At 53.3% G+C, this 18,892-nt stretch overlaps 2 protein-coding genes and 1 non-coding gene across 6 annotated transcripts in view; 1 reads left to right on the top strand and 2 right to left on the bottom strand.

Annotated features, from left to right (window-relative positions):
- Nucleotides 1–94: 94 nt before the first annotated feature.
- Nucleotides 95–168, bottom strand: TRNAN-GUU. Its single transcript has one exon. It is a non-coding gene; the product is annotated as a tRNA-Asn (tRNA).
- An 861-nt stretch (nt 169–1,029) lies between these two features.
- On the top strand, nt 1,030–9,840 carry PSMB3 (proteasome 20S subunit beta 3). The gene is made up of 6 exons (XM_035026988.1): nt 1,030–1,123; nt 1,440–1,624; nt 4,488–4,595; nt 8,124–8,301; nt 8,719–8,813; nt 9,733–9,840. Exons 1-6 carry the CDS (start codon nt 1,121–1,123, stop codon nt 9,779–9,781), a joined length of 618 nt encoding a protein of 205 aa, XP_034882879.1. The 5' UTR covers nt 1,030–1,120; the 3' UTR covers nt 9,782–9,840.
- A 1,246-nt stretch (nt 9,841–11,086) lies between these two features.
- PIP4K2B (phosphatidylinositol-5-phosphate 4-kinase type 2 beta) overlaps nt 11,087–18,892 on the bottom strand; it is a 25,413-nt gene continuing 17,607 nt past the window's right edge. For all 4 annotated transcript variants that reach the window (XM_035026989.1, XM_035026992.1, XM_035026990.1 and 1 more), the window contains exons 8-10: nt 16,173–16,431; nt 15,646–15,749; nt 11,087–15,170 (exon numbers count right to left, since the gene is read on the bottom strand). In XM_035026989.1, the coding sequence (XP_034882880.1) occupies nt 15,090–15,170; nt 15,646–15,749; nt 16,173–16,431 (444 nt within the window). In that variant the 3' untranslated portion in view covers nt 11,087–15,089. The remainder of the gene's footprint in view (nt 15,171–15,645; nt 15,750–16,172; nt 16,432–18,892) is intronic.

The raw sequence follows: 18,892 nt of genomic DNA on the forward strand, positions 1-18,892 counted from the left end.
GTATCTCTGCCATTTCAAAACGAAATTTGGCATTTTAGGGGTTGAGAGAATAACGCTTAGGTTTTCCTTTTAACAGAAAAGGAGAAAAGGACTGCGTCCCTGGGTGGGCTCGAACCACCAACCTTTCGGTTAACAGCCGAACGCGCTAACCGATTGCGCCACAGAGACTCCGACAGCTGCCAGCGTCGCGGCGAGCCGAGTCAATGGGAGCGAGCCTACGACGGCGCAAGACTGCAACGGAAACCCTGCAGTCAGGCGAAAGAAGTCAGACTCTGGGGAGAAAGCAAAGGGTCCCGGTCGAGGGAGGGGAGGAGGAGGGACCTTCACGTCTTATGCACTGGTTCTGGGAGAGGTAGTCGCCGGCTTCCTCCGGATCTCTCTTAGAGGAAGATAAGATGGGGAAACCCGAAACGTCCTTTTTTAGGGTGACCTGAGTCTTGGGGATACATGAAGTCGACCTCCTGAGAGTCCCCAAAAGCATAACAACCTTTGGTCTCCAAACGTCCCCTTTGCAGCTGAACCCCTGCCGCTCCGCAGTACACCCGCGACGCCCTCCCCTGCTCCTCCTCCTCGAAACATTAAATATGTCTGAATGCGCACCTCCTAAATACCAGGCACCGTTCTAGGCCCGTGAACGTCCAGAGCCTAGTATAGTACCTGGCACATAAGACATGTAAGGATTTCTGGAGTGACTAAATGAAACAAGCTAGCATGAGTAATACGCCCGACGCACACGTTCATAAGCAACACCATGGCCCTTTAGCTGGGGACCGCGTCCCCTATTTCGGGCTTCCCCAGCCCACGTGCACACAGGTCCCGGCCCCGGGATCTGGCGTCTGGAGTCCGGGTCCGCCGCGATCCCAGCTTGCACCGCGGCGCCAGGCCCTTCCGCACTCACGGTGACTTTTCACTTTCCGCCGTCCCATTCTCGGTTTTGGCTTCTCAACCAAACTCCCGTGCTGATGACTGACAGAGAGGCACAGCCAATAGGAAGTCAAAGTGTCCCGGAAGGATCGGCCTTTCGGCGCGCACCGAGAAGGCAGCAAGAGTGGCTGCGCTGGGAGGGCCATAGCCGGTTGTCTGGAATTGTGGTGGTTGGAGGTCTCGCAACACCGCCGTCATGGTGAGATGGGGGGCGAGGAGGAGGGACGCGGGGTAGGGACTGAGGAACGGGGAGGGCGGCATGGGAGGTTTGGGAAGCAGAGAGGGCCTGGTGGTCGTTTGAAGTTTGAAGGGAAGCTGACCACCGTGAGGACCAAGGGCTTGAAGGCGGCTTCCCGCAGCTGCACAGCGCTCATGTCAGCGCTGGAGTTCGCGGTGTGCAGCCGCCTCCAGAGTGGAGGGCGGTGCGTACGGGAGCCTCGGGATCAGGGGCCGCGCCGGGGGCTCTGGCCGCGGTCGGCCCCTGGCGCTGAGCCCCTCCGCTCTGTCTGCCGCAGTCTATAATGTCCTATAACGGAGGGGCCGTCATGGCCATGAAGGGGAAGAACTGTGTGGCCATCGCTGCCGACAGGCGCTTCGGGATCCAGGCCCAGATGGTGACCACGGACTTCCAGAAGATCTTTCCCATGGGCGATCGGCTGTACATAGGCCTGGCCGGGCTCGCCACCGATGTCCAGACTGTGTAAGTGTCCGGGGTCCCCGCCCACACGCAGGCCTCTTCTTGGGCTAGCCTGGCCTGGCGTCTCGAGTGGCCCACGTATCAGCCATCTACCAAACAGCACCAGTGAATCAGAGACTTTGCCGGACCCAGTAAGCCGTACAGAATTGTATCCTAACCAGCTGGCACCGGCATTTACTCAGTGCTAGACTCTGCGCAGAGCACCTTAGATGCATGGCCTTACTTAATCCTCTTAACTACATGACCAAGTTGCTGTCCCATTATGCAGATGAGGAAACTGTGAGTCTTAGAGTTTCTTGCCCAGTGTGCAAGCTTACGAATGCCATCCAGGATCCCAGTGCAGGTCTCTCTCGGGCCTGTGCTCAGTCCCTAAATAAATCCAGTTTTAGTTGGGAAACGCTATACAGAAAGATAACTAACGCATGATGAGCTGGTGCATATTAGCTGCTAGATTTGTCATCTAGTGGACAGAGGCTCTGTGATTTGAGAGGAGGGGGGAGTCTGAGAGATGACATAGTTAGCTGTTGTGTTGGTCCAGGTATGAGGGTTATTGTCTGGATGGGTGGAAGCGGTGGGAAAAGGAAGGAAGGCACTTCTAAGAGTTGTTGCTGACCAGCCTTAGTGGCCACTTGGATATCGTGAGACTACATTTAGAGTCATTCATTGAGGGGAGTCTGTGTCTTTTTTATCTGTTACTAGTATCTAGATCCGTAGGTGGCATGTAGGTAATCCAGAAATGTTTTAAAGATGATTTCTGTTTTGAGCATGTCGCCTGAAATACAGAAACTGGGAGGGCTAGTTTTAGGGGAAAGGTGATGGCTGATTTTGACACTATTTTTGAAGGGACAAGGCAAGCCAAGGAGAAACATCTTTCAAGCAGTCGGGATCTTGACATTATCTATCTCAGGGCTGGCGAAGCACTGGTGATGTTTTAAACCTATGGGAGAGACAAACTATGGAGAGGAGAAAAATGAGCTGCTGTTCGAGAGCTGAACTGAATATTTAGCAGTGCGGGGAAGTAGAGAGGCCAGAGGGAAAGAATCAGGATAGGGTTTATAAGAGGGAAGATGTCACAGGTGGTAGGTCCTGCAGGAAGCTGGTGGCCCAACAAACAGCAGTTCCTGGACTTAGTTCTTAGAAGACCAAGAGAATAGTTCACTAAGGTGAGTGAAACCTTGTCAGAGAATTTTTTCTCTCATTTCCCTCGAAGCTCCCTCAGTCTCAAGAACACACGACTTGGAAATTCTTTCTAGGTCTAAGCCAGCCACATCCTGGTGGAATCAAGGTGACAGCTTTGATTTCCCATCCCTGTAAAGGCCCCCATCAGCCTTCCTCTCCCCAGTCATGGCCCGTCTCCTCACACCATTTCCTTTTCTTCAGGAGGCTTTCTCACCAAGTTTGTGTGCTTGGGGGCAGTAATAGCTAATTTTGCTAGGCCTCAGTTTCCTCACCTGTCAGAGGAAACTCAGGTTGTATCTGAGGCTTTGTTCTGTGTCCTTTGATGACTGCTTTGCCTCTGGCAGCGCTGGCATTGGTCTGCCCCCTGCAGGGGCCTGTCCTGGGCTCTGGGCTGTGGCACTGGAGGAGGTGTGTGGCCTTTTTGCTTCGGCACCTTCCAAACCGTTAGTACAGCAGCTGCTGCTTTTTTTTTTTTTTTTTTTTAAGATTTTATTTATTTAACAGAGAGAGACACAGCAAGAGGGGAAACACAAGCAGGGGGAGTGGAAGAGAGAGAAGCAGGCTTCCTGCCAAGCGGGGAGCCCGATGTGGGGCTCGATCCCAGGACCCTGGGATCATGACTAGAGCCGAAGGCAGACGCCCAACGACTGAGCCACCCAGGGGCCCCCAGCTGCTGCTTCTTAACACACAGAAGACTTTGTAGTTTTCCAAGCACCTGGTCGTCCCCCCATACATTGTCTCACCGCTCTGTGATTTGTTGTGTCCTCATCGTACGGATGGAAAAATTAAGTGGGAGGATGAAGGCTTAGGTCAGCTCTTGCAGTCCATTGCTCTTTCTTTTCTTTCCTTCTTTTCCTTTTTTTTTTTTTTCCACTGCTCTTTCTGCTGTTCGCTCCTGTCACTGTGTGTGCAGGTGGACTCCTGTGAGGAGTGTAGAGGAGCTGTGCGTTTTATATAAATTGTTCCTCAAGAAAGAGAGGCAAAATCCACTTCTTTTTTTTTTTTTAAGATTTTATTTATTTATTTGATAGAGAGACGCACAGGCGAGAGCAGGAACACAAGCAGGGGGAGGTGGAGAGGGAGAAGCAGGCTTCCCGCAGAGCGGGGAGCCTGATGCGGGGCTCGATCCCAGGACCCTGGGATCATGACCTGAGCTGAAGGCAGACGCTTAACGACTGAGCCACCCAGGTGCCCCGCAGAATCTACTTCTTTTTTTTTTTTTTTAAAGATTTTATTTATTTATTTGAGAGAGAGAGAATGAGAGAGAGCACATGAGAGGGGGGAGGGTCAGAGGGAGAAGCAGACTCCCTGCCAAGTAGGGAGCCCGATGCGGGACTCGATCCAGGGACTCCAGGATCATGACCTGAGCTGAAGGCAGTCGCTTAACCAACTGAGCCACCAAGGCGCCCCAGAATCTACTTCTTAGTTCCCCTTTCCTCACCTCAAAAAAAAACTGGGAAAAGCAGTGTTAGCAGAGTGGCATGTTTACAGGTGGTAAGTGTCAGACAGTCTGAAACATGGACGTGAGGCTGGACTTCCAGTGAGAAAATCACTGGGAGGGGAAGAGAGGGGCCTTGTCAGGGGTGGGGATTGTGTGTCTCCCTCCGTACCTCCTGACCTCTGCAGGGTGGACACCAGGGAACATTCAGTAGTGACTTACTACCTCACTTTTCTTTTCCTATCACAGTGCCCAGCGCCTCAAGTTCCGGCTGAACCTGTATGAGCTGAAGGAAGGTCGGCAGATCAAGCCCTACACCCTCATGAGCATGGTGGCCAACCTCTTATATGAGAAACGGTGAGTGGAAGTGTAGCCTGGGACTTGGGGCATGCAGAGACCTTTGGCCAAGTAGGTATGTAGTATGGAGGGATGCCCAGGAAGATTCCTCCTCCTTCTCCCATTGCTTATTTGCAGGGTGATAGTCTTACTTTTTGGGTCTGTTTTCTGTGGGTCTGACAACCAAATAGGAAAGAAAAGGGTTACTTGAGAAGAAGGCAGGGAATGCAAATAGCAGACAAATGTGCTTCCAGGCAACAGAATTAACCCCTCCAAAGAGTGCCTGGTTAGTCTCCCAGCCAGGAGCCACCTGTACTCCAGAGCTACTTCTTTTTTTTTTTAAAGATTTTATTTATTTATATGAGAGAGAGAGAGAGCATAAGGGGGGGTCAGAGGGAGAAGCAGACTCCTAGCTGAGCAAGGAGCCCGATGCGGGACTCAATCCCGGGACTCCAGGATCATGACCTGAGCCGAAGGCAGTCGCTTAACCAACTGAACCACCCAGGCACCCCCAGAGCTACTTCTTAGGCACTAGATTCTCAGACCTAGGAATTGGGTATCTGAATTTTTGTCCATTTTCTTTGAAGACTTCATGACGAGGAAAGCAGAGGCCTAGCTGCAGAATCCAGTGCAGAAGCTGGATTCGAAGGAGAGCCCCACAGGGACTTTTCCACTCAGCTCTGGGCTAAACTGGGTGGCAGACAAGGGAGTTCTTTTTTTCCTTTTTTTCTTTTTAAACTTTTTCTTTTTTTTTTTTTTTAAAGATTTTATTTATTTATTTGAGAGAGAGAGAATGAGAGAGAGCACATGAGAGGGAGGAGGGTCAGAGGGAGAAGCAGACTCCCTGCCGAGCAGGGAGCCCAATGCGGGACTCGATCCTGGGACTCCAGGATCATGACCTGAGCCGAAGGCAGTCGCTTAACCAACTGAGCCACCCAGGCGCCCTAAACTTTTTATTTTGAAATAATTTCAAACTTTGTGGAAAAGTTACAGACGTACTCTTTAGCTTTCAAAACTAAGTCTTTGCCATTTCCACACCTGGAGCAATACTGTTGCCTTTTTAGTCTCACAATCTAAAAACCATAAAAGGGTTGCCTTTTTCTAGGTGTATGTTAATATCCTCAGATACAAACTGTCTGCATGTGTGGTAACCATGTTTATCAAAATCCCGAATTGAGAAAGGCTTAAATAATTTTTTAAACTGATCTATAGAGGGGGGAAAATGTCTTATACATTTGTGAAAATTAACTCACATTACACATTTATTTGTGTAATGGCTCATGTTTTTGTTTTAAGTAAACTCTACACCCAGCATGGGGCGTGAGCTCACAAGTTGGGTGCAGAGATTACTTTAAATAAATAAATAAACTTAAAAAAAAAACCAAAAAAACAGTCGCATGCTCTACTGACTGAGCCAGCACCCCACCGTGTTTATAGAAAATAAGAAAAATACACAATGGGGCGCCTCGGTGGCTCAGTCAGTTAAATGTCTGCCTTTGGTTCAGGTCATGATCCCAGGGTCCTGGGATCAATCCCCGCGTCGGGCTCCCTGCTCAGCTGGGAGTCTGCTTCTCCCCCTCCTTCCCATTCATGCTTTATCTCTGTCTCTCTGAAATAAACAAATAAAATATTTTAAGAAAAGAAAAGAAAAATATAGAACATTGAGGCTGACCTGGAAAATTCTAGGTTCTTAGTCAGTCAGCAGCTTTCTCTACAAGCCCAATTGAAGTCAGTGATTTTCCAGCAGAGTAGGCTAATGCTGTGATTTGCAAACTTGAGCAATGTACGGACTTTTTTTTTTTTAAGATTTTATTTATTTATTATTTGAGAGAGAGAGACCGAGCAGGGAGAGGGACAGAGGAAGAGGCAGAAGCAGGTTCCCCCTGAGCAGGGAGTCCGACATGGGGCTCGATCCCAGGACCCCGGGATCATGACCTGAGCCGAAGGCAGATGCTTAACCGACTGAGCCACTCAGGCGCCCTTATTTTTTATTTTTTTTAAAGATTTTATTTATTTGACAGAGACACAGCGAGAGAGGGAACACAAGCAGGGGGAGTTGGGGAGGGAGAAGCAGGCTTCCCGCTGAGCAGGGAGCCCGATGCGGGGCTCGATCCCAGGACCCTGGGATCATGACCTGAGCCGAAGGCAGATGCTTAACGACTGAGCCACCCAGGTGCCCCAAATTTTAAATTTTTTTATAAAAGTTGATACAGGGATCTGTTCAAGAAACACGGGATCAAAGCACACTATCTCAACCCCTTCCTTTACTTTAGAATTAAGTAGGTTTTTTTTTAGAATTATTTTTTACAGAGCTATAATTTAAGGTCATACTCTTAGACATTACTGAGAGCTGATAGAAGACGTGGGTAAGTAAAGACCAGACATCTTATATATATATATTTTTTAAAGATTTTATTTTTTTATTTGTTTGAGAGAGAGCGAGCGAGCACAGTGGAGGGGGGGGTGACAAAGGGAGAGGGAGAAGCAGACTCCCCACTGAGCAGGGAGCCTGATAGAGGGCTCGTTCCCAGGACCCCAGGATCATGACCTGAGGCGAAGGCAGGTACTTAACCAACTGAGCCACCCAGGCGCCCCACATCTTAACTTACTGTTTCTATTGAGAATAGTGGTCATTAGTTTTTATATAGAGTGTTTTATGTAGAGAGATTCCTGAGATTAATTCTTCTCAGAGCTCAGGGTCTAGAACAGGTTGGAAAGTCTCCCATTTCCTGTAGGCAGGCAATGAAAATAACCCAGCTCACTGAATGTCCTTTGCCTTGCTTGCCGGGAGACTCACAACAAAACTTTGTGTTCGGTCTGAGTGTCTTGTATTGTTTTAATGGTTTCGTTTTATTTTTCAGTATTTTTCTTTTTTTTTTTTTAAGATTTTATTTTTATTTATTTGACAGAGAGAGACACAGCAAGAGAGGGAACACAAGCAGGGGTAGTGTGAGAGCAAGAAGCAGGCTTCCCGCTGAGCAGGGAGCCCGATGTAGGGCTCGATCCCAGGACCCTGGGATCATGACCTGAGCTGAAGGCAGACGCTTAACGACTGAGCCACCCAGGTGCCCCTTTTCAGTATTTTTCTTAGAAATTGCTTCAAAGCTGTTTTCAAAAGGAGTGGAGGTATAGATAGATGTATGAATAGAGAATTGAATGGTGGTAGGACTTTGGTTAGGATAGGGAAGATTAGAAGAAATCAGAATTCCCAAAAAGAAGTGGAAGAGAAGGTCAGGGTGAGGAGGATAGGAAGGCAAGTGTCAGGGAAGAGAAGAAGTCTTTGAGCATTGTCAGATGCCAGGAGGTGGGGAAGGGTGAACCAAAGCTGGCTCATTTGCAGAGCATGTGACTCTTAATCCTGCGGTCGTTGAGGTTGAGCCGTCTGTTGGGCGTAGGGTTTAAAGAAAAGCTGGCCTTGGGGAAGTGGGTCTTCCCAAAGAGGCCCTCTGTGCTCCTGCCCGGTCTGAGCCAGGGCCTCGTCTGAGTAGGCCTGAGCAGGAAAGTGGATGTGCTTGAGCTGTGGTTTCTTTCTGCTCCTGGCCTGCACAGGTTTGGCCCCTACTACACAGAGCCCGTCATCGCTGGGTTGGACCCGAAGACCTTTAAGCCCTTCATTTGCTCTCTAGACCTCATCGGCTGCCCCATGGTGACTGACGACTTTGTGGTCAGCGGCACCTGCTCAGAACAGATGTACGGAATGTGCGAGTCCCTCTGGGAGCCCAACATGGTGAGTCGGCGGCACGGAGTGGGACTGGGCTCTGAGGTGTCCACCCCTTGGCCATCATGTGTTTACGTGGTGTGTGATGTCCTCACATCAGGAGGAGGTGCAGGTAGGAGAGAAAGCCCAGCTGCTGGGCCTTGGGAGGGTGTCCAGAAACTCCATCTGCCAGGCCTTGGTGCAGGCGTTGGTGTCGCTGCTGGTTAGTGGAGGAAGTTCAGAGCTTGAATTCCCCTTCACTTGCCCTTCCATACCCTGCTTCCTTTTGAGGAGCTGAGGGGGCTTCCCACAGCCAGGGAACCATCCCTCCCTTCAGGCACGGGGATAGCCAGAGTTGGGGGCCTTGAGCCTAGGAAAAAGAGAGTTAAGGGGTCAACCCAGGTAGGGTCCAAGGCTCTGGGTCTGAGGCTTCGGCTCCGTTGGCAGGAGCCAGAACACCTATTTGAAACCATCTCGCAAGCCATGCTGAATGCTGTGGATCGGGATGCAGTGTCAGGCATGGGAGTCATCGTCCATATCATGTGAGTATGAGTGGGCAAAGCCCAGCAGCTTTGCAGACACCTGCCTTTCCCCTCCCGGACAAACACCTCCTTTCCCATCCTCCCGAGCCGGTGTGAGGGAGGAAAGGCACTTGTGGCAGGCTTGGGGTAGCAGAAACCCAGCCTGGTGTCCCTGGCCTCGGTCAGGTGAGGCGCCGTGACCCTGAGTCCGCCCCCGACCCCCGCTTGCTCACAGTGGACATTGCTTTCTCAAGTATGCCCAAGTCTCAGGGGTCTGTGTGGGGATGCGCCACAGCAGAACGACTGCAGATTGATCAGAACTCCAGGCGACTCCCTCCTCTCCCAGCTCCTGCTTCTGGGTGACGTTCTGAGCCCCCACAGGGTGATAGTCTGAGCTCTGAGAACAGATTTTCCAACCCCAGCCAGTTCCCTACCTGCCACCCCGTTTCCCCTTACGTGTCTGGAGCTATCACCAGGAACCTGATTGGATGAAGTAGGTGTCCTCCCAACAGCTTTCCTTGGGTACATCCCAAAATAAGCATTTGGACCCTTTTTTTAATGGGAGAGCTTGCTTAATTATGAAAACAGACTGGGGCTGATATAGAGAATTGACCGTTCGGGTCTTTTATGTTCCTTGGGATGAAACACAATACTTCCCCTTCCTGACTTGGTTCTCTGGGCCAGGGGGTGGGGGGAGGCGCTCTGCCCTTCTCTGGAGGGCTGCCCAGTCAAGCCCTGAATCACCTGGACTCTTGGTGGGTCCAGCTTTGGAGATTCTTCACTAGTCTCCCTGTTTCGCCTTTCTCCCCTTCCTCCTCCCAGACTGAGCAGACAAACTGTTGATGTAAAACAAGCAAAACAGTTAAACCTCAGAGCTGGCAGCATAGCTGTTCTGCATTCTAGAATGGTGTAGATGTTTTGTGACTTTCTTCCCCTGCAGCGAGAAGGACAAAATCACCACCAGGACACTGAAGGCCCGCATGGACTAACCCTCTCTTCCCAGAGCCTTTTTTTTTTTTTTTTTTTTAAATAAATAGTTTTTCTTTCACTTCTGCTTCTTTGTCTTTGGGTCTTTTACCAGAGATCTTTGTCCCCAGCTTGGTAGTTACAAAGAGCTCCTCTGGGTATAGCGCAGCCCTTGGGTTTCTTCTTGCCTTAGAGCATCTTCTACTGGTGCACCGGTGGGGTAACAGCTACAGATGACTTGCTGGGCGCCTGCTGGGCGCTGGGCCTGGCACAAAGTGCTTCACACGTTCTAAAATGTAGTCATCATGGCGACTTAAGGCAGTTAATTTGCTCAAGGCCACTTTAATAAGTGGTGGAGCAACAACGGAAACCCATATTCCATTTGACCCCAAAGTCTAGAATCCTTTTCACTCAGTTCTGCTGGAAAACTCTTAAATCTTTCATTGTTTCAGGTAGAAATTGGGCCACGTAGCCACAGGTAATACCCTTGTGGTTCAGCGTTTCTTAACCTTGGCTGCACATTAGTCACACAGATACTTTGGTCCCATCCCTCAAGATTCCGACTTAACTGGCTTTTAAAGGCCTGGCACCTGTCTTTCCTAAAAGCTTCCCAAATGATTCCAGCTTGCAACCTGTGGCGGTGGTTCCCTCACTTGAGCCTCCATCAGAATCACCTGGAGGGCCTGTTAAAACCGTTCCTGCTTCGGATCTGCAGAGGGACCTGGGAATTTCTGGGTTTTTTTTTAAGATTTTATTTATTTGCGAGAGAGACAATGAGAGACAGAGAGCATGAGAGGGGGAGGGTCAGAGGGAGAAGCAGACTCCCCGCCAAGCAGGGAGCCCGACGCGGGACTCGATCCCGGGACTCCAGGATCATGACCTGAGCCGAAGGCAGTCGCTCAACCAACTGAGCCACCCAGGCGCCCCGGAATTTCTGTTTCTGACTTGCAGCTGCTGCTGACACAGCTGGTCGAGGACCACACGGGGAGAACCCCTAGATTTTAAGCTGAGGGTCTACATGGAGAACATGAGATACACGAGGTGACCACGTAGCTAGTTACGGGAGCGCAGGGACAGGTGTGGTAGGTGTCTGCCCCGCCCCCCGCCGGTGTTGGTCTTACACAGCTGGAGAAGTGAGGGCCGGTGGTTTGTCCATTTCTCGGTGTGCGCAGAAGGAAAGTCGGCGGCCAAAGTCCTAGCCTGTATTCTTTCTCCAAACTCAAGTCACACTGGGATTTTGTCCAAGCAACCTTTGAAACTGGGACCCAAACCTTTTAATTCTGGAAAAAATAAAGGCTCATTTCCAAAGGACTCATACATGACAGATGTGTACACAAAGCTTTTTGAGTTTTATTTGTTCCTTGGGTTGGAGATTCATCTTAACATGCATGCATTTTAAAACAGTAACAGGGTCTCGAACTGTTCTGAGCAGACATTAGACAAGCACAAGGGGTTGAAAATTCCTATTTAAAAAAACGGAGGTCGCAGTGAGAAACCGAGAAGTCACGTCCGTATGGCGGGTGCCAGTGTGTCCCACTACCCCCCGAGGTGAATCTAAGCTTCATTCACATTTTTTGATGACCATGATCTGACCTGATGTCCGGGTGTGCCAAGCAGCTCGGGCCCCCCCCAAGGCTGCTGGTTCACAACTCACAAAACAGCTCTGAGCAGGGAGGGGGCCCCTGCAAGTTTCCTCCCCAGCCTCCCAAGGATCTCAGCACAACACGCTGGGGACAGCTGAGTCTCCTCTTTCCGTTAGAGGTGCTCGTCGTACGTGGCACGTCTCCGAGGGAAGGTGGGCCATGTCCCTGCCCCTTGCAGATGGCTGGTAGATTTGGGGGCAGTTGTTCAACTGGGTTTTCCCTGGGATTCCTGTGCTCAGGCTGGACCCTCCCACCGCCATTTCTGCCAGAAAGAAGTGAGGTCCCTAGACTTGGGGGAGCCACAGTTCTAAGGCCGGAGCTGTAAGTTCTAAAGTCAGAGCTGTTAAACACACAGTCCCTTCTGGCCCCCGACACTTGAGTAGCTCAAATGCCAGGGAGTGCCGAAATTTCTTCCCTCCCCACTTGAACTGGTAAGACAACTGGGGGGGGGGCGGGGACTGGCTGCTGAGAAAAGTCCCGGGTCTTCGGTCCACCTCCCCAGGGCAGGTCCTGGCGGACGTTAGGGCAGGAGTCTGTAGTCCCCAGCCCTGAGCACGACCAGGGGACCTGTTTGAGGCCTAAAGCACAGGCAAGAGAAACAAGGAAGAGGGAGGGAGAGGAGAAGAAGAGCTGCCTGTGGTGGGAACTTAGGGGGTGCCACTGAGACCAGCCACAGGGGCGACTCACGGCACCTGCCCCAGACCAGTAACCCCTGAGCTAGGTAAGGAGAGGGGGAGCACCGGCTCAGTCCGCTCCTGGAACTGCTGGCTTCTGCCGGGGGCCCCCACACCGCAGGGCACGGGGAAGGAGCCCGCACTGGGGGGCACACTCCGTAGTTCGTTCAAAGGAACAAGGGCCAGAGGCCTTCCTCTAGTGGTCTCAGTGGCGATCTCGGAGAACCCTCGCTTGGGTTGCGGGGCCCGAGAGACTGGATTCTCAGCCACAGGCTTCAGGGCGGGAGAAGCTGCGACTGGCGAGGCGGCTGAGGCGGGCAAGGGCGAGGAATCTTGCACAGGCTTCCCCCTCCAGGCTTCACCCCGTCAGTCATGTCCTATTCTTACTTACACCCTCGTTCTTGGGAGACCCCAAATTATTCTGGGATGCTGTGAGATTGTTGGAGGTTTTCTCCCTGGCTCCAGAGAGGGAGGCTGAGGCTAGTCCCTTGCCCTTGGACGCCTTCTACAACCCAGAGAGGGAACGGTGGGGCTCGGAGAAAGGAATGGGGGCAGACATGAGCTGGGGGGTCAGTTCACTTTCTCCACATTCAGACCACAAACCAAATATACCTGCATCATTACAAAAAGAGAAAGAAAACTGGTATAAACCAAGATAAACAGCTTTTGAACATTCGAATGCCAAAGGAATTAGAGGGCTAAACCCAAGGTTTTGAAGATAGCACAGAGAAGGACCTTTTAAAAAAAAAATCTAAAATCCATCCAACCACAGTTCAAATGTTTTGACCCAAACAATACTGTCAGAAAAACAAAAAGAGCATTTGAAACAGAATGCTACTCTCAAAATGTAAACAATATACCAAAAAAAAAAAAAGAAAAACCCATAAAAACACAAAAACTCAATGTTAAAGAAGTTAGATACCTGGTAGCTCCTCTTTAACTGATGGGTTATGTGACACTTTTCATACACACGATGGCAACATGATCAGCGGACCAAATGCAGGAAGCCGGCGGGAGCCCAAGGCTCGGGCGGCGGCGGGAGCACAGCCCGCCAAGCTCGGAAGATGCTGGGCCTCTCGAGGGGCAGATCTAAATTTTCATTCTTGATTAGGAGGTGGGGAAATCAAGTCCAAACATTATTCCTACGTAATCCCTTCCTAAGTCAGATCGATTTCCTCCATGAGCCGCTTGGTTCCAAGTTCTTCCCCAAGTCACTTGGTGGTCTTGCCGCTGCGGTTCGGAGCTACCTGCGACCCCTTTCCGGAGCCAGGGCGGTCGTTTGACCTGTTTGCCTCTTCCAGAACGGTTCCAGCAGCCCCCGCGGGGTCCAAGAATGCTGCCTCCATTCCTCTCTGACCTAAAAGCTGCGGGTAGGGCCCGGAGATGGTGCTGGTTCCTGCTTCAGGAGCTGAGCTCGGCCAGGCTTGGAGGGAGCCACAGGAAACCAATCCATTCGTTCCAATGTTTCTACAAACTTCCTTCGCATCTGTGGGGTTATCTACAAGTTTTACCATATCTCATCCTAAATCTCCAGTTCCTGGTGAGGGGGTGAGAAGATGCAGGAATGAACCTCCCCCGACACAGGGCTGTCTCCTTCCTAGCCAGACCAGACTGCTCTGATGGTGTCACAGGAGGGCACGGGGCTCAGTTCCGAGAACTGGGTCGCTCAGCAGCTGGGCGGAGGCCCCGAAGAAAGCTGCAGGATGCCACTCCTGGGGAAGCCCGGGGCTGGCAGGTCTGCTAAAGGTCGAGACGGGGGCATCAAGGAAAACAGTCCCAAAGGCGGGGCCAGGTCGATCCCCCACACCAAGCCTCCAAGTTGCATTTCCTGGGTCCCCTCCTCAAGTGACTCTGAAGCAACCTCAGGCTTGGGTGCCACCCTCCAAGGTGGGGGGGGGGCGCACACCCTGCTGGCCACGACCATCCAGGGGACAGACCGCAGGCACAGGGCATCAGATCATCTACACGGTGGCCCTGGCGCTTGAAGACAATCTCTGCAAGGAGCGCCCCAGGCGTGTGGAGATGGGCCCCAGCAAAAAGCTCCAGTACAAGGGCGGCCACCTGGGCCAAGGTCAGAGGAAGTAAATGGATGGAGGGCACAAGGCCTCATTTGACACCCCGCAGCGTCTGGGGGTCCTGCTATCCGTAAAGACGCTTCCTAGTTCCTCTTCACCCAGCGGGAGGCAGGCTTTATAGACAGGACGTGACAAGGCCAGGGGCCAGGGGCATGGGTGATGTCCAGGGGGTTCTGTGAGGACCAGCTGTCCGAGTGCCCAGCCACGACCCCCACCCCCAACCATCCCATGAGGATCAACTCACACCCCTGGGAGATCTCTCCTCATCCAAGATGCCTGATGTTGATCTGGAGCGTTCCTTCGGGAGGACAGCATTTACATGGAGGAATCCGGTAACGTTTCACTTGGATCCGAGGCGAAAAGGTGGAGGAAGTTGTACACAGTACTCCATAAAATTAAAAAGTTAATCCAGACAAGACCCAGTGCAGCAGGGCTGAGGTGTCTGACTTCCTCTCCTCTGGTGTCAGAGTGCTTGGACCCTCGGCCGGGTCCATGGGGGGCCTCTTTAAAGGGAGCTCAGAGCAGGGCAGGGATGGGGAGGGTGATGGGGTGATGACATACTTCATTATAAATAGCAAACCTGGAGCGATGAGATTGCAGAAACGAAACCCACATAAACCTACAAAGTCCTCTCTAGCCCCAAGGTATTGTAAAAAGTTACAAGGAAACCCCTTTTCAACCTGGGTCAAATGGGGGGCAAATCCAGGGTGAGCGGAAGGTGAGGTGCACCCTGTGAGTACGTGAGCACGCAGCACCTCCCCTCCCCCCCAGCTAGTCTCTCCATCCTGGGCTGCCGGCTCCTCACCAGAGCCCTCCCCTCTGCGCCCCACCCTCCCCACTCTGCTCCCCACCCTCCCATCCAGCCCAAATACACCCTCTCCCTTTTCCGACCCCGACCCCACATCCGGCTCTCTGGCTCTGGCTGAAGGTAGCAGGTAACTACGTCAGGATGTTGGACATGAACTCGTTGAAGCGTTTGGAGTACTGCTCAGGGTTCACAGTCGAGATCTCGGCCCCTGCCTGGAACACACACAGGCCACGGCTCAGGTCAAGCTCCTGGCCCTAACGGGGTGGCTCCTGGGAGGCTCCAGCTGGGAGGAGCCTGGGGACTGAGGAGCCTCCGGCTCGGCGCGGGAGAGCAAGGCTACACCTCAGGCTGGCCAGGCCGCCTGGAGGAGCGGTTCCGTCTCAGAGTGGCCCTGGCCTCACTCCTCGGATTCCCAACCCCGAGCCTGCGCCCCCTGAAGGAGCAGCAAGGTGGTGGGGAGGCGGGAGAGAGACGCAGGATCTCTGGGCGGGGTCCCTGTGTGGAGACAGGAGCTTCAAGTCCAAGGGGAAGAGGGCTCTCTGGGGAGGAGCATGGGCAGGTAAACCAAGCTGTCACCTGTAGTCACACCCAGGGGCCCTGGGGAAAGGAGCCAGCAAAGCAGGGGGAAATTGCCCGGCAGGGAGAGCGGGGGGGCGGGGGCGTCTGGGAGCGGCAGGGAGGACTCACCCCGTGCTTCACCGTCTTGGCAGCATGGGCAGCTTTCTTCTTCGTGTCGTACGGTGTGAGGATATCGATGATGGCCATGAAATAGACCTCCTTCTTGGGGGCACCTGGGGGGGGGCAGGGGAGGAGGAGGGCAGGAGCCCTGCAGACCTGAGGCCCGAACCCACCCCTGGCGTCGTGGCCCTGAGGAAAGGAATGCTAATGGGCCCTTCTCAGAAGCCTCCAGAGCTCTTCTCTTGTTTGTGGACAGTCTTTCTCAGAGTTTAGAACCATGAACCGGGGCCGAGCCAAGCCTCCGGCTTCCAGGACAAGCAGAGAGGGGAAGGACAGCCTGACAGAGAAGGACCGCAGGGCCCCAGAAGCCAGAGTTCCTGCCGGCAGATCGGGAGGAGAGCCCGCAGGCAGGAGAAGGCCAAAGTCAGCAGTGAATGAGGTGGGGGTCCAGACACCCAGAGGGGCACCTAAACATGGGCCTGAGGAGGTCGCACGGGGGCCAGGGGTGGGCAGGGCAGACGCGGGCTCCTACTTACTTTCATGGCTTTTCATGGCATAGACATCAACAGAGGGGTCGAACTCCCCGGGGCCAAAGAAGCGGGGGAAGCTGAGGAGGTTGCCCGGGCTGTCGGGAGGCGTGCCGTAGGAGCAGAGCAGGTTGCCCCCCAGCCCGTCGTTCTCGCACTCCTCGTCCTCCGCCCGCTCCTCCACCTCCATCTCCTCCTGCTCCGCCCGGTCCACGTCGTGGATGCCCACCAGCAGGCTGTAGTCCATGATCTTCAGCTGGGCCAGGAACTAGGGCAGGTGGGGAAGGAGAGATGGAGGAAGAGGTTACACGGGGCATCCCCGGGGGCATCTGGAAAGGGGAGAAAAGGCACTCCCTTCAAGGCCATTCTCCAATTCTCAAACGCTGGCGAGAACAAGCCATCGAGGCTCTGCCTTCAGTGAGCTCAGTGTCCCGCGGGGAGGACAGCCATTCCCGAGGGCAGGGAGCCGTGGGAGCCCAGGGCGGCGGGGCGGGGGCCTCCCTGGGGACAGCGGTTGAGGCAGCCTGTGGATGAGGGGCGGTCAGGCAGGCAGAAGCTGTGGGAGGAAAGGCAGAAGGAGCCCCGAGGGAAGAGGCCCTTCGGTCTGGGATCAAGAGAGGCTGCGGCGAGTCGGGGCGAGGAGCGAGACTCCGCTGTGCGCTGAGGCGCGTCCTTCCGGCCACAGATCTCACCCATCAGGGGCCCGAGGCCTTGTCAGTAGGCTGGGGCCAGGATTTTTTTAATTACGAAATACTATGAAATAGAACAGAAAACGTGAGAGGTGTTAGAGGAAGTAGGCGGTGGGTCCGTCGTGTGTGTGTGTGCGCGCTCACGTGCTGGGCTGCGAGCTAAAACGTGCTTCTCACCGACGGCCGCAGGCGCGCCCGGAACACCACGTGACTCGGCTTCTGCACCGGACAGGATAAGAACGGGGAGACGAAGGGAAAGAAAAGGGAAGAGCCCCTAAGACAGAGGCAAGCGCCACTCGAGCATCCTCCCGGAGGTCCGACGCGGCTGCGGCGCGGGCCTGGCACCTGCACGAGCGTCGCGCGCGGGACGGTGGCTCAGGTCTCCTGGGCTCGGACTCCGTGACTTGAAGGATGACAGGAAGGGGCTGGCACAGATGGAGCTGGCCAGCCGGAACGCCAGCGCCGCGACCGCCGAGGCCGCCGTCGCCGGCGCAAACCCTGAGTGAAGCGGCCGCGTGGCACGTGCCGGGCTCTGCCGTGGTCACCGGGAAACCGCCCGACGGAGCGCCGTGACCACAGCGGCCCACGCACAGGCTCCTGGGCTTCTAAAAGCACAAGCAGCCCTGATGACAGACGATCAGCAGCCTCTCCTCTAGAGAGAAAGGTGGGGGGCACCACACCAAGCCCCTCTGGACGAGCCCTTCCCAAGGTCCAAGGGGAGGGGGCCGAGGTCCCAGAAGAGAGAGTCCACGACCCACACCCACTGCTATCCACCCGAGAACACTGAGAGAGCAACAGGCAAATGAAAACAAACGAAATGTGCAAACTGCCTTAACTTCCTCTCAGGAGAGTAGGGAGAAAGGGAGGACAGGAAGGAGAAGGGCTCTGGGCAAACTGAGGCAGAATGAAGGCACAGACGGAGCAGGTGGTGATGAAGGAAAAGCTTCCTAGGAAAGAAAGCCGTTCGTAAAACCCACGCACATAGCCACATTATTCACAGTGAATTGATCCAAGTGCGATGGTTAATTTTTGGTGCCCGGACATTTGGTCAGATATTATTCTGGGTGCATCTGTGAAGGTGTTTGTAGATAAGATTAACATGCGAATTAGCAAAATGAGTAAAGCAGACTGCCCTCCCTAATGTGGGTGGGCCTCATCCAAACAGTTGAAGGCTTGCACAGAACAAAAAGGGTGACCCTCCTGTGAGTAGAAGGGACTCCTCCTGCCCAGTCCCTCTGAGCTGGAACATCAGTTTCTTTCTTTTTTTTTTTAAAGATTTTATTTATTTATTTGACAGAGAGAGAGACAGCGAGAGAGGGAACACAAGCAGGGGGAGTGGGAGAGGGAGAAGCAGGCTTCCCGCCAAGCAGGGAGCCCGATGCGGGGCCCGATCCCAGGACCCTGGGATCATGACCTGAGCTGAAGGCAGACGCTCAATGACTGGGCCACCCAGGCGCCCCGGAACATCAGTTTCTTCCTGCCTTCAGACATGAACTAAACACTGGCCCTTCCTAGGTCTTGAGCCCACTGGCCTCCAGACTGAAACTATATCATCTGCTCTCCTGGGTCTCTCTAGCACGCCGACTGCAGCTCTTGGGAACATCAGCCTCCATAACTGTGGAGGCCAATTCCTTATACTAAACACCTGACTGTCTGTCTAACTACTGACCCATCCATCCATCCGTCCATCCATCCATTGGCACCATCTATTGGTTCTGTTTCTTTCTTTTTTTTTTTTCTAAAGATTTTATTTATCTATTTGACAGAGAGAGACAGCAAGAAAGGGAACATAAGCACTGGGAGCTGGAGAGGGAGAAGCAGACTCCCCATTGAGCAGGGAGCCCGATGCGGGGCTCGATCCCAGGACCCCGGGACCATGACCTGAGCCGAAGGCAGACACCCAATGACTGAGCCAGCCAGGAGCCCAGTGAATTCAATTTTTCCTAAGGTTAAAGAGGCTCCTGGGGCGCCTGGGTGGCTCAGTCGTTAAGCATCTGCCTTCGGCTCAGGTCACGATCCCAGAACCCTGGGATCATGACC

The sequence above is a fragment of the Mirounga leonina genome, unplaced genomic scaffold (assembly GCF_011800145.1).
Source record: "Mirounga leonina isolate KUSES-001 unplaced genomic scaffold, KU_Mleo_1.0 Mir_200, whole genome shotgun sequence".
NCBI classification, from domain to species: domain Eukaryota; kingdom Metazoa; phylum Chordata; class Mammalia; order Carnivora; family Phocidae; genus Mirounga; species Mirounga leonina.